This window comes from Jatropha curcas, chromosome 4, assembly GCF_041381405.1.
Source record: "Jatropha curcas cultivar XTBG-Jc1 chromosome 4, XTBG_Jcur_1.0, whole genome shotgun sequence".
NCBI classification, from domain to species: Eukaryota; Viridiplantae; Streptophyta; class Magnoliopsida; order Malpighiales; family Euphorbiaceae; genus Jatropha; species Jatropha curcas.
In genome coordinates, this window is record NC_143154.1 from 22462364 (window position 1) to 22475301 (window position 12938).

The 12938-nt window shown below is 35.3% G+C and overlaps 1 protein-coding gene across 1 annotated transcript; it reads left to right on the forward strand.

Annotated features, from left to right (window-relative positions):
* The first annotated feature begins 9628 nt into the window (after positions 1 to 9628).
* LOC149496993 (kunitz type trypsin inhibitor 104-like) lies at positions 9629 to 10417 on the forward strand. Its single transcript, XM_089720544.1, has one exon. It carries the CDS (start codon positions 9680 to 9682, stop codon positions 10262 to 10264), a length of 585 nt encoding a protein of 194 aa, XP_089576670.1. The 5' UTR covers positions 9629 to 9679; the 3' UTR covers positions 10265 to 10417.
* Positions 10418 to 12938: the final 2521 nt, after the last annotated feature.

Here is a 12938-nt window from a genome sequence, read left to right on the forward strand (position 1 = left end):
GGCACTTTTGCCTATAGGAGAATGCCTTTTGGACTATGTAATGCTCCTGCAACCTTCCAAAGATGCATGACGTCCATATTTTCTGATATGGTTGAAAAATCTATTGAGATATTTATGGATGATTTTTCTGTATTTGGCTTTTCTTTCGATGCATGTCTTCATAATTTATCTTTAGTAATGCAATGATGTGAAGACACTAACCTTGTTTTAAATTAGGAAAAATGTCACTTTAAGGTTAGTGAAGGTATTGTCTTAGGGCATAAGATCTCCCAAGCAGGAATTGAAGTAGACAAAGCCAAAATCGAGGTAATTGAAAAACTTCCTCCTCCTAACTCAATGAAAGGAATGAGAAGTTTTCTTGGTCATGCAAGGTTCTACAGAAGGTTTATCAAGGACTTCTCGAAAATCACAAAACCTCTTTGTAATTTATTGGTTAAAGATGTTCCTTTTAATTTTGACAAAGAATGTTTAGATGCTTTTAACAGGTTAAAGAGGGAGTTGATCTCAGCACCTATCATCACTACACCAGATTGGACTCTCCCATTTGAACTAATGTGTGATGCTAGTGATCATGCTGTCGGAGCCGTTCTTGGGCAAAGGAAGGAAAAGAAGTTGCATGTTATCTATTATGCTAGTCGCACATTGAATGATGCGCAATTGAATTATGCAACTACTGAAAAAGAATTGTTAGCTATTGTTTTTGCTTTTGACAAATTCAGAGCTTACTTAATCGAAGCCAAAACAATAGTTTACACAGATCACTCAGCTATCAAATATTTGCTAGAAAAGAAGGATGCTAAACCAAGACTAATTCGTTGGGTTCTCTTATTGCAGGAGTTTGATCTGGAAATTCACGACAAAAAGGGAACCGAGAATCTTATGGCTGACCACCTTTCTAGGTTAGAGTTGGGGGAAGAGGATACAACCGAGCTACAAATCAATGAAAGCTTCCCCCATGAGCAACTTTTGCTAATGGTAAATACTCAAGCCCCCTGGTATGCTGATATAGTTAACTATCTTGTTTGCAAAATCACTCCTCCTAACTTTTCCTATCAACAAAAGAAAAAATTCTTCCATGATATCAAATACTACTATTGGGAGGAGCCCTTTTTGTTCAAATATTGTAGTGATCAGCTATTCCGGCGGTGTATACCGGAAAGTGTCCTTAAATTCTGCCATTCAATGGAATGTGGAGGACATTTTGGAGCCAACAAGACAGCAGCGCGTGTATTGGAAAGCGGTTTATATTGGCCTAACCTATTTAAAGAAGCTTTTAACTATGTTCGTCATTGTGATCATTGTCAGAGGTTGGGTAACATTTCGAAGAGACATGAGATGCCCTTGAATAGCATACTTGAAGTTGAAAATGGGCAGAAGCTGTTGCCCTTCCCAATAATGATGCCAAAAGTGTGATGAGCTTCATCAAGAAATATATCTTCACACGACATGGAACTCCGAGAGCAATAATCACAGACAGAGGAAAGCACTTCTGTAACAAGTACCTTGACTCCCTACTTTCCAGATATGGTGTTACTCACCGTGTAGGTACCCCATATCATCCTCAAACGAGTGGGCAAGTAGAAGTCACGAACCGGGAACTTAAAAAGATTTTGGAGACAACAGTTGGCCAATCAAGGAAGGACTGGTCCAAGAAGCTCGATGATGCTCTTTGGGCCTACAGAACTGCATTCAAAACACCAATTGGCATGTCACCATATCGAATGGTATACGGTAAGGCTTGTCACCTCCCCGTCGAGCTTGAGCATAAGGCATATTGGGCAATACAATTCCTCAACTTTGATACCAAGGAAGCTGGTCAAAAGCGACTGCTTCAATTGAACATGATGGATGAAATGAGGCTCCATGCCTATGAAAATGCCAAAATATATAAAGAACTCACAAAAAAGTGGCATGATAAGCGTATCATTCTACGGAATCTAAGGGTAGGCCAACAGGTTTTACTCTATAACTCTAGACTCCGCCTCTTTCTAGGAAAATTACGCTCAAGGTGGTCCGGCCCATTCACGATTAAAGAAATTTTTCCGCATGGAGAAATTGAGATTAGGGACGGTGACCGAAGTTTCAAGGTTAATGCTCACCGTCTAAAAGTTTACCAAGGTGGAAATTTTGATCCCGTTAAAACCGCCATCAGTCTTGATTAAGCTTGAATCAGGTTCGGTACGTCGAACTTAACGACGTTAAACAAAAGTGCTTAGGGGAGACAACCCATTTTCATTTTGATTAATTGTTTTGTTTTATGTGTTTGTTGTTTGTTTTATTTTTAGGGATAACAAAGAGTTAAAAAGGCAACATGCCCTGGGTGTATAAATTAAGCACGACCGTGCTCAAAAAAAAAAAAAATTTCAGAGGGTTGCACGCTTGCCACCGTGCTACGTAGCACGACCGTGTCACATCGCATGCTCAAGTCATGCCAAGGTACACGCCCGTGCCAGATGAGTCAGATTTTGCCCTGCAGGAGAAACAGGCGCACGCCCTGAACCGTGCCATCCAGCACGCCCGTGCTCGCTTGCGCAGAGACTTCCAAAGAGGTGCACGCCCTGAACCGTGCCATCCAGCACGCCCGTGCCCACTTGCACAGAGACTTCTAGAGAGGTGCACGCCCTGAACCGTGCTATCCAGCATGCCCGTGCCTGCTTGTGCAGAGACTTCCAGAGAGGTGCATGCCCTGAACCGTGCCGTGCCGCACGCCCGTGCCCGCTTGCGTAGAAACTTCTAGAGAACAGCACGGTCCAGACCGTGCTGAACTGCACAGCCGTGCGCGCTTCCTTATTTAAATAACACGCCCTAGCGCTGTTTCATTCAAAACAACACGCCCTAGCCGGCAGCAGCCTTCCTCTCTCATTTTCTCTCAATTTCTCTCGTTTTCTCTCATTTTCTTGCAATTCTCTTTGATTTTCTTCCATATTTTTCATCATCATGCCTCCCAGGTACAAACGCAGCAGGCCCTCGTCATCTGTGGCATCTAGACGCGGCTTTTCCACTCGATCTTCCACGGTCTCTCCACCATCTGACAGTCCACCACTCCCTCCATTTGATATGGTTTCGGACGACCAGTTGGAGAGGTACAATAAACTTCTATCATGCCCCATTTTACCAAATAAGTTTATTGATTTTGATGCTTTATCAATTGTTAGGCTTAAAGATGCTGTGGTTGAACCTTTGAAGCGTGTGGGGTGGGGAACTTTTATAGAAATGAGAGACCCTGTGTATCCTCCTTTGACATTAGAATTTTTAAGTTCACTTTCTGCATCGATTAAATTTCCAGCTAAAATTTTTCAGAATAAAATTAAATTTAGGCTTCTTGGAATAAATTATGAACTATCCATCGATGAAGTTAGTCACATTTTTGGTTTTCCTACCGAAAATGCGGTTAACCAACTCCCTGCAGATAATATGGATTGTCGTATGTGGGATCAGTTGGCAGACAGTAGCACTTATAATGCTAGAGCATTTGAAGCATCAAAATTAAAAAGTCCCGCTTTACGATATATCCATAAATTTTTAGTTCATATAATTTTCGGAAGAAATGAAAGTGAGGGAGTTGTGGGCCGAAGTGAACTGTATTTTCTATGGGCTATTAATAATGGAGTGTTGCTTAATGTTGGATACTGGTTGTGCCAAAAATGGGCCCGAGTCGCAAGGGCCGATAAGGGAGCCATTATGATAGGTTTCTTTGTTACACGCATTGCTACTTATCTAAGGGTATGGAACCCGGCTCGACCCATTTATGACAACCTAGGAGGCGGTAGAGGGACTAAATTAGATATTGATCTTATGATTCACATGAGGATTGTGGAGAAATTTGGAGATTCCTACCGAGTAATAGGTGCCCCAGCAGAAACTACAGATGATGACGCGCCTGCAGCAGCTGACATTGAGGAGGATTAGCCACCTCCTTTCCCTGGTTTTAATTTTGGAGTAGGTACATCCAGAGCTGGACCTTCATTCCAAGGCACCTCCACTGTGTCCAATGATGATATGCTTGCCCGAATGCTCTCTCGCATGGACGTGTTCGACACTCGACTTACTGGCATGGAGTCCATGATCACTGATCATTTCCAGTCGCTTGAGATCACGCAGGGCAGCATCGATTCTCGCCTCGACACTCTGCAGGGTCAGCTTCAGACTATTCTTCACTTGCTTCAGCCCCCTCCACCTCCTCCACCAGAGGCCTGATATTTTTTCATATTATTTTGATTATTCTCTCTCATATTTCTGTTTGTTGAATATTTCACATTGGTTTTGTTTGATTACTAACGATTTCGGTTAGTTGCAGATGAATATTTGGGTTTTTAATAGTTTTTCAATTTCAATATTTTGGTTATTTTTTTCATATGTTTCTTCCATCATAGCTTGGATGCACGTCGCATTGTCTCACATCACCAATGGTACTTTTCTCCACTCCTTAGTCTTTCTTAAATATTTCATAAGTTTGGGGAATTGCATCTAGCTCATTGAGGACAATGTGCTCAATTAAGTTGGGGGAAGAAATTTTATCTAAACTACAAAATCAATTCTAATAAAGTGTTGTTTTGCTTTAATAAAATAAGTATGGAATAATTATGATCGAAATTTAAAATTTATCTTAAATTCATTTACCTTTGAATAAATTAATGATGTTTCCAAAGTTAATTGTTTTTAACCAAAATTATATTTTTAACATACTTCTTTGATTTAACCATTTGTTTAGAAAATTTTGAATCCTGACTTGAATAAAAAGACAAGGACACTAAAGCCATATTACATGTATGTTTTAAATCAATAAAGGGTGAAGGTATTATGAAAAAAGATTGAAGGAAATCCATTCTAAACAAAGTAGTATGGAGCATAAAATGCAACTACTTATCGCTTATATTCCTATATAAAATTATAAATATATAAGTGGTATGGAGCATAAAATGCAACCACAAAAGAGGCAAAGATGAGAAGTGGTATGGAGCATAAAATGCAACCAATTTATGTGATAGAAGTAGGCCACCTAAAAATACCTTGAGATGAGAAATATTACATGTAGGCTAAAATTGTCCTAAGTACTTACTATTCTAAAGAAGAAGGCAAAAGTGTTCTTTACTCATGTTTAATAAAAAGAATATGTTCTACTAATTTTGGCTAGAAATAACTAACATAGGAAATATATAATTTATTCTTAGGTTAATAATTTGGATATTTATTAAATTCGTGAATAATTATTCGATACTATTTCAAGGGAATTTTATTGCTTGAGGACAAGCAATAGTTTAAGTTTGGGGAAATTTGATAGTGTTAATTTTTATAATATTTTTATTGTAATTTTTACTAAGATTTCTAGCAATTTTTATTTATCTAAAATAGTTTTTATATGATATTGTTATGTTTTTATTTAAAAGCTTCCTTGAAACACAACTCACTTGATTTTTGAGGAAAAGTGTACGATTTTGCAAGAAAATGACAAAAATAAGGCAAAATATGATTGGCACGCCCAAGACCGTGCTACGGCGCACGGCCGTGCCAAACACAAGGCAAATCAAAGCAAAGAGCCAGAAGGCGCACGCTCCAGCCCATGCTAAGGCGCACGCCCGTGCCTCAAATGCCTCGGACTTCCAGAGAGATGCACGCCCCCAGCCGTGCCAAAGAACACGCCCATGCGCGCACTGGAGACAGAAGCTTGGCCCGTGCAGCTGAAGCACGCCCGTGCTACACAACCTCCAGACTTCCAGAAGAGTGCACGCTCGCAGCCGTGCCAGTACGCACACCCCTGCCCTGGAACTCCCCTTGACCGTGCGGAACCGCACGGCCCGTGCTAAGAGCCTCAAACCTCCGGAGCCTGGCACGCCCTAGACCGTGCCAGGCAGCACGCCCGTGCCAATCAAGAAAACTAAAATTTAGTCAAAAGTTGCCAACCAACTTCCACCAAATCATGAAGCATATTTTGGACAACTTTCCTCACATGCAAACCAAGATCAACTCTATACACATGGGTGAGTCATGATTAAAGAAAATGGAGACTTAACAGAGAGCTTTACAACCTAACAAAAGAAGACTTTGATCATTAAAACCATATGGAACCTTATACCAAAGAAGTCTATATAAAGAAGAGGAGAGTTCATCTCAAATCATCCCATTCCACACATTACATTCCACTCTACATCTATTCTTCCTCTCTTAGCTTGTATATAGTTTCTATTTTAGAAGTTAGGCATTCAAGAGTTGTCAAGTGTTTCAAGGAAGCCATCCAAGCAACCTATCACTAGTTCTTATCTCTAAAATCTTAATCTTGTTTATTTCTTTCATTATCTTTATTGATTATTGAATATTTATCAAGTATTGTTGAGTTTTATTTAAGTACTATGTGTAACTAAATTCTCATACTAGGGGGTTTGATGTAGCTTAATTTCTTTTCCAATTTATGCAATTAGATTTATTTTTCCTTATTCAAGTTATGATTTATTAATGAACTTAATGCTTCTAGGCAGAATTTTCCCCTAGATTGAATTATTTCAATTATCACTATCGGAAGAAGGATCTTTGATATGAAAAGAGTTAATAAAACACATGAGAATAATAACTTGATGCGGAAGCTATATGGTTTGACTCATGGGGGGTTTTTACAATTTACCAAACTTAAATTGTAAACTTTTAAACAACTACATAGCTTAATGATTTAATTCATATTTGATTTCGCTATTGGAAGATAGGTAATTAAATGGGATTAAAATAGCTAGCAATACATCGGAAGAGCTTGTTAGTGAATTTAGAGTTGTTTCCCCTACTTGAATAATTAAATTGATTAATGAACTAATGAGATAAATTGGAAAGAATTAAGTGAAATCAAAACCCCTAGTAGTCTCAACCCCTTGATTCCTTTTAATCAACTTTTGTTTACTTGATCTTTGTTTACTTTATTTTTACACAACAAATCTCTTAATTATCGTTTAAATAATAACAAGATAACACAATTTTGGTACTTGGATTGCAATCCTCGTGGGAATGATATCTTACTCATTCATATATTACTTGTAGCGATTCGTACACTTGTGATTTAAGCTGTCACGTCCCATTTTCTTTTAGTTATCCTACCTAGCATCTTCATAATACACGTACGGTTGCCGACGTGGAAATGTATTTAATTGGTCTAAAATTTTTTACTTGAGATGCATAATTGTTTCTCCGTAAAGTTGGGAGTGTCGTAGGATTAATTTGCTAAAGTTAAGAGAGCAATCTATGTATTTGATCAGTCTAACTATAATATAACTTTGGTATCCTAACCATCATCATATTTAATGACCATATTCCTTATTTATATTTTTAAAATGGAAAGAAACATTTCATACCATATTTTTTCTATTTTTTTTCTTACAACATAATGGATAGAAATATAAAATAATTAAAACATGTTCCAGCTTTTTTTATTGAAAAACTCTAAACTGTTCCAAAAATTTAAATTATCAAAAAATAATTAATGTAAGAGTATATATGGAAAAAAAAGGATAAATTTTATAGTTGAGCTAATTTAAGTATCCATCCTTAATCCGTGTGAAAAAGAAGTGAAACTTTTTTTTTTTTTTTTGGACGGAGGGGAGTATTGTTATTCATCGAGTCAAAAGTCCATCAACTTCAAGGTTGAAGTATTTTTCAGGAACGCTTAAAATGTTTTTTTTTTTTTTTTTTTGAAGATAATATTCTACAAATTGAATGGGTTTGCTGGGTTTTTAAGATATAACTTGAGTTATATGTCTTCAAATTGAATGGAATTAGATTCATTAAAAAGCTAAGAAAAAATGCTACAAATGTTATGAAGGGACCACAACCCAGATCAATGTGTAAGATGGTAAACAGAAGCTAGGAACACAAACCAACAGTCCAGACCCGATTCAGCAGAACTAAGTCCAATGTTTATTAAATTCCTACTTAACCAAACACTCAAATTAAACCAATCCAAAACCAGAGAAGTCTCAAGACATAGGGCAATAACTCTTATGAAGAACTCAAGATCTAATCTTGTCATTATAGTGGTCGAAATTGGCACTCAATTTAGTGATACATGTGGCCCGACATAACAGAGTCAGTTTGGATGTTTCAGCCATAAGTTGAGCTATGTATCTTCAAATTGGACACAAGAGGATGGGTTGGAAAGCTAAGAGGTAGAAATACACCTTTTATGAAGGATTCAGACACAAATGGAAATTAAAAAGGATCGAAAAATGGTCCTTCATCTCACTCAAAAACAAATTTTTCCCAAATTCAGCTTCCTTTAACCATGAAAAGAACATGAACAACAAAGATACAAGGTAGGGATTTCTACCACATACTAAATACTCATCAAACATCATCCTAAGAGCATAAACCAACAAAGAATAACAAGAAAACTTAAGGCCTTATTCATCAATAGATTCTGCCACTCTTGGAAGATGAAGAAGAAAATGTTTTCCTCATCAATTCAACATATAGGTATGCTTAGAAATCTCCTAAGAACACATTTATACCACCAAAGTTCAATAATCAAATCATTTCATATAAAATTCCAAATTTTCACAAAATAGTATAAACATTCACAGACCCGTAAATCACTATCCATTCATAGTTAATTATACTCAATATCTTCCTCGGATCTAAATAAAATATTATCCCCCACTCTGTAGCACCATTCATGACCCGATAAAATGATATCATTTTAAGATTCGAAAATTTTGGGGCATTACAGTATATATGAAAAAAAAAAGGATAAATTTTATAGTTAAGCTAATTTAAGTACCCATCCTTAATGCGTGTGAAAAAGAAGTGAAACTTTTTTTTTCTTTTTTTGGACGGAGGGGAGTATTGTTATTCATCGAGTCAAAAGTCCATTCAACTTCAAGGCTGCAGTAATTTTGAGGAACGCTTAAAATGTTTTTTTTCTTTTCGAAGATAATATTCTACAAATTCAATATTATAATATTTTACAATTAACAACAATTAATCATAATATATCTAGACATATTATCCAATTTTATTGCTATGATGAGATATGATGAGATATTATGATATTTTTTGTTAGTTCTTAGCAAATTAGGAAATAATATGTATCACAAAAATTGGGAAAATTTTTATATTTTAATTTTAAAAAATCATTTATAGGAATTGTTTGAATATTTCCATGAAATGACTAAATAATTGACGAGATGAAATTGCAAAGATATGAACGTCTTAATTCCTAACACTTAAATTAGGTTAGAATATCATAAACCAAATAATATTTTTTTTAAAATGATAATAATTTTATTAATTAGGTTAAGCCAGAATGTGAACTAGAATCCCATATCAGTCGCAGGTCATTTATATATAACTGTTATTTGAAAATCTAATAAGTTTCTTACTTTATCATTAGATAAACTTGCTCCAAACGAAAATTAGTATATGACAGATGATCAACAAATCCAAAATGATAACTATTCACATGAAACCATCAGCTTAGCAGCCAAGAAAACCAAAATCATCCCAATTGACAGTAACCATTTTTGTTACTTTGTCAACTGCTGTACACATACGACTATATCATCCACGCAAAGGTTATCAAGTTGGACTTTACCGTGTCCGAATGACCGTACCATAGCCTATAAATACCTCACAACTCTTATCCAAAAATGCATACATTCAAATTTCTTTAATCTTGATTGTTTCTTATATACCAGAGAATTTAACCATGTTCAGATTCATCGGAAGCTTCACCTTTTTATGGCTTGTCATGGCAACAACTGCCATGGCTCAATCCACAACCATACTCGACACCAGTGGACAGCCCCTTACAAGCGGCGTAGAATATTACGTGCTTCCAGCTGCCACTGATACTGCTGGTGGTTTAACCTTGGTTAACCGCACCGGCTCATGCCCTTTCTACGTTGGTCAAGAACCTCTTTCAACTGTCGTTTCACAAGGCCTTCCTGTGGTTTTTACGCCAAATGATGGAGATAGTGTTGTAAGAGAGGATATTCCTTTCACTGTTGCATTCTCAGCCTCTACGACTTGTGTTCAGTCCACCGGATGGAGGGTAGAAAATGATGAAGAAGTGTCGAGGACATTTATTGTGACAGGAGGAGATCAAAGCTTCTTTAGAATTCAAATTGATGATAATGGTCTCTATAACTTGATATGGTGTCCAGTTTGTGATAGGCCAAATTGTCCTAGGTTTAGATGTTTGGATGCTAGTATTTTCATGGAGAATGGAAAGAGATTATTGATTGTGGGTGAAGATCAAGCTTTTCCTTTCCGATTTAGGAGGGCCAATTAATTTCTTTATTCACAAGATGGCTCCTTGATATAATCATATTGTAGTATTAGTGAATAAATAGAGAAGTCCATCTCTTGATTAATATTTATGTAAAATGTATTATGCATGCATTTGATTTCTTAATTAAAAAAACCTTTTCCTTTTTTATTTTAATTAGCTTTATTGTTTATATTTTTTTTTTCTAACAGCAAACACAATTGAATTTTATTAAGAGAAAGAAGATAACAAGAACTACAAATCCTCAACTCCAATGTTCTATATAAATCAAAAGTTCTATAACCAAGAGATCCTATACCCGATATGGACTACAAAATGGAATGAAAAGCCCAAATCAAATCTGCCAACTTCTCCTAAGATAAGAAAAGAAGGAAGATGGCAAGGCTATTCTCAGAAATAGCAGTACAAAGAACTAAATCACAGCCAAGCAACAAAGAAATTCAACCTATCAACACCCCCTTTAGCTAAGTGATCTACCATAGAGCTGCGAGACCTCAAAATATGAGTGAAAGAGACCAAAGGAGAGAAGATAAGATTGAATCCAATCGATTGAAATCAGACCAGGAGCTCCAAGGTCTAGATGCAGCCTTAGTAGTCCAAGAAATAGCACACTTAGAATCTGATTCAATAATAAGTGGAAGAGCACTAAACTGAGAAGAGTTCGAAGAATTCCAAGGCAAAAAGGATTGCTAACAGTTCAGCCTTATCAACGCACCAGAGCTTTTAGAGAAAAAACAAAGAACTGAATCATTATGATTCTTAGGGGTGTTCGTGGGTCGGTTTGGATTGGTTTGAATATAATAATCGAACCAAACTTAAAGTGGCGGTTTGAAAAAAATTAAATCAAAACGAAATCATAAAAAAGTTTCAAACCAAACCAAACCTTTGATCTCAATTTCATTTGATTTGATTCGGTTTAGACGGTTTGAAATAATAAAGATTAAACTTTCTGAATCATCTAGTTAATAAAAAAAGATTGACATAATATTAAATAAGAAAAATGAATTAATAAAAATTATGCCATAAAATACAGATTGAATAGCTATTAAAAGTTATTAAATTAATTTTTTATATGTATATTCTTAATATAGTATATGAAAATGTTACATATTTAGTGAGATAATAATAAGCAAATTATAAATATAGAATTTTGATTTTTATTTAAGTACATCTATTACTAAATTTATAAAAAAAATTATAGTTTTATATGCATATAGCTTATACACATATATTAATCTAATTTTACATGAATCTTTTTTAATATTTTATAAAATAATCTATAATTTATCTAATTAATAAGAAATTATTGTTCAATTAATCTCATAATTTACTATTCAATATAAATTAATCAATGCAAAGAAAATTTTCATCCAAGAAGAATGAATTGAATATATATATATATATATATATATATATATATATATATATATATATATATATATATATATATATATGTATGTATGTATGGTTTGGTTCGGTTAGGACAGTTTTGACTCTAAAATCATAAACCGAACCACAAGCTCGGTTTTTAAATTTTATAAAATCAAACCAATCCTTCAATCTTTTGAAACCGTGATTTTGAATCGATTTTGGTTGGTTTGGATCGGTTTGGGCGATTCGATGGACGCCCCTAATGATCCCTAAGAACACCCCCCATACCAAAGGGCTTTGGCTTTCCTCTAGATGAACCATCTACATTGAATATAAGAGAAGCTGAAGCAGAGGCAGTCCAACAAAGAGACGCTTGGATCCTTGATTTTTTTTTCTGAGAAGATAAGTAATGGCAAGAAGCCACCAGAACAGGGAAAGAAAACCAGTCATTGAGCCCATAAGACATCGATGGAAACTTTGCTTTAATTTAATTCGTCTCTAAGGTTTTATAAAATTAATTAACTCGTCCCTGTATTTTTGTACATTAGGCATTTAGTCTTCGAGATTTGATTCCATCCCATTGACTGGTCCTCCCATCTAATTTTAACGATTTTTGCTGTTAAATTCTTAATAAAAGACTAAAATACCCTTATAATAACACAAATTAAACCCACTATCACTTTTATTCTCCTTCATCTCCATTTTTGCGACTCTACTGTACAAACTCAAAAAAATAAATAATTTATCTTCACTTGCTATAACCTCAAAAGAACCAAACACTTGTTGATTACCTAATTAAAATCATTGAAACATAAGTAATCTCTATTTGCATCTCTCATTGCAAAGCCATTGAAAATTCTAGTTCTGTGGTTCACTTTCTCCAATTCCCATATCCAATCTATTATCTGTACATCTCCCCAAGTTCTCTTTGCTAATGTTGGAAGGTCCTTAAAACCAAAAATTAAGCTTTCTCGAGATATGGCTCTTGTCACTCTTATGGGTAACAATCTAGGCAAGTTCATTTCCAACTTTCTACACTCTAAGCCAGGTATTTTTTGGTTGGTATAGGAAATCCCAAAAATATAAACACAATCAATCTACACATCTTCTAAGTCTTTATCGTGTAGGTATTTTTTGGTTGGTATAGGAAATCCCAAAAATATAAACACAATCAATCTACACATCTTCTAAGTCTTTATCGTGTAGAAATTGCTCGTATTATAATTAGTTGCTGTCCATTTGCAGTTACAAATTAAAAGATGAAAGAAGGAGATGAAATCGAATTGTTTTTTTTCCTTTTTTTTTT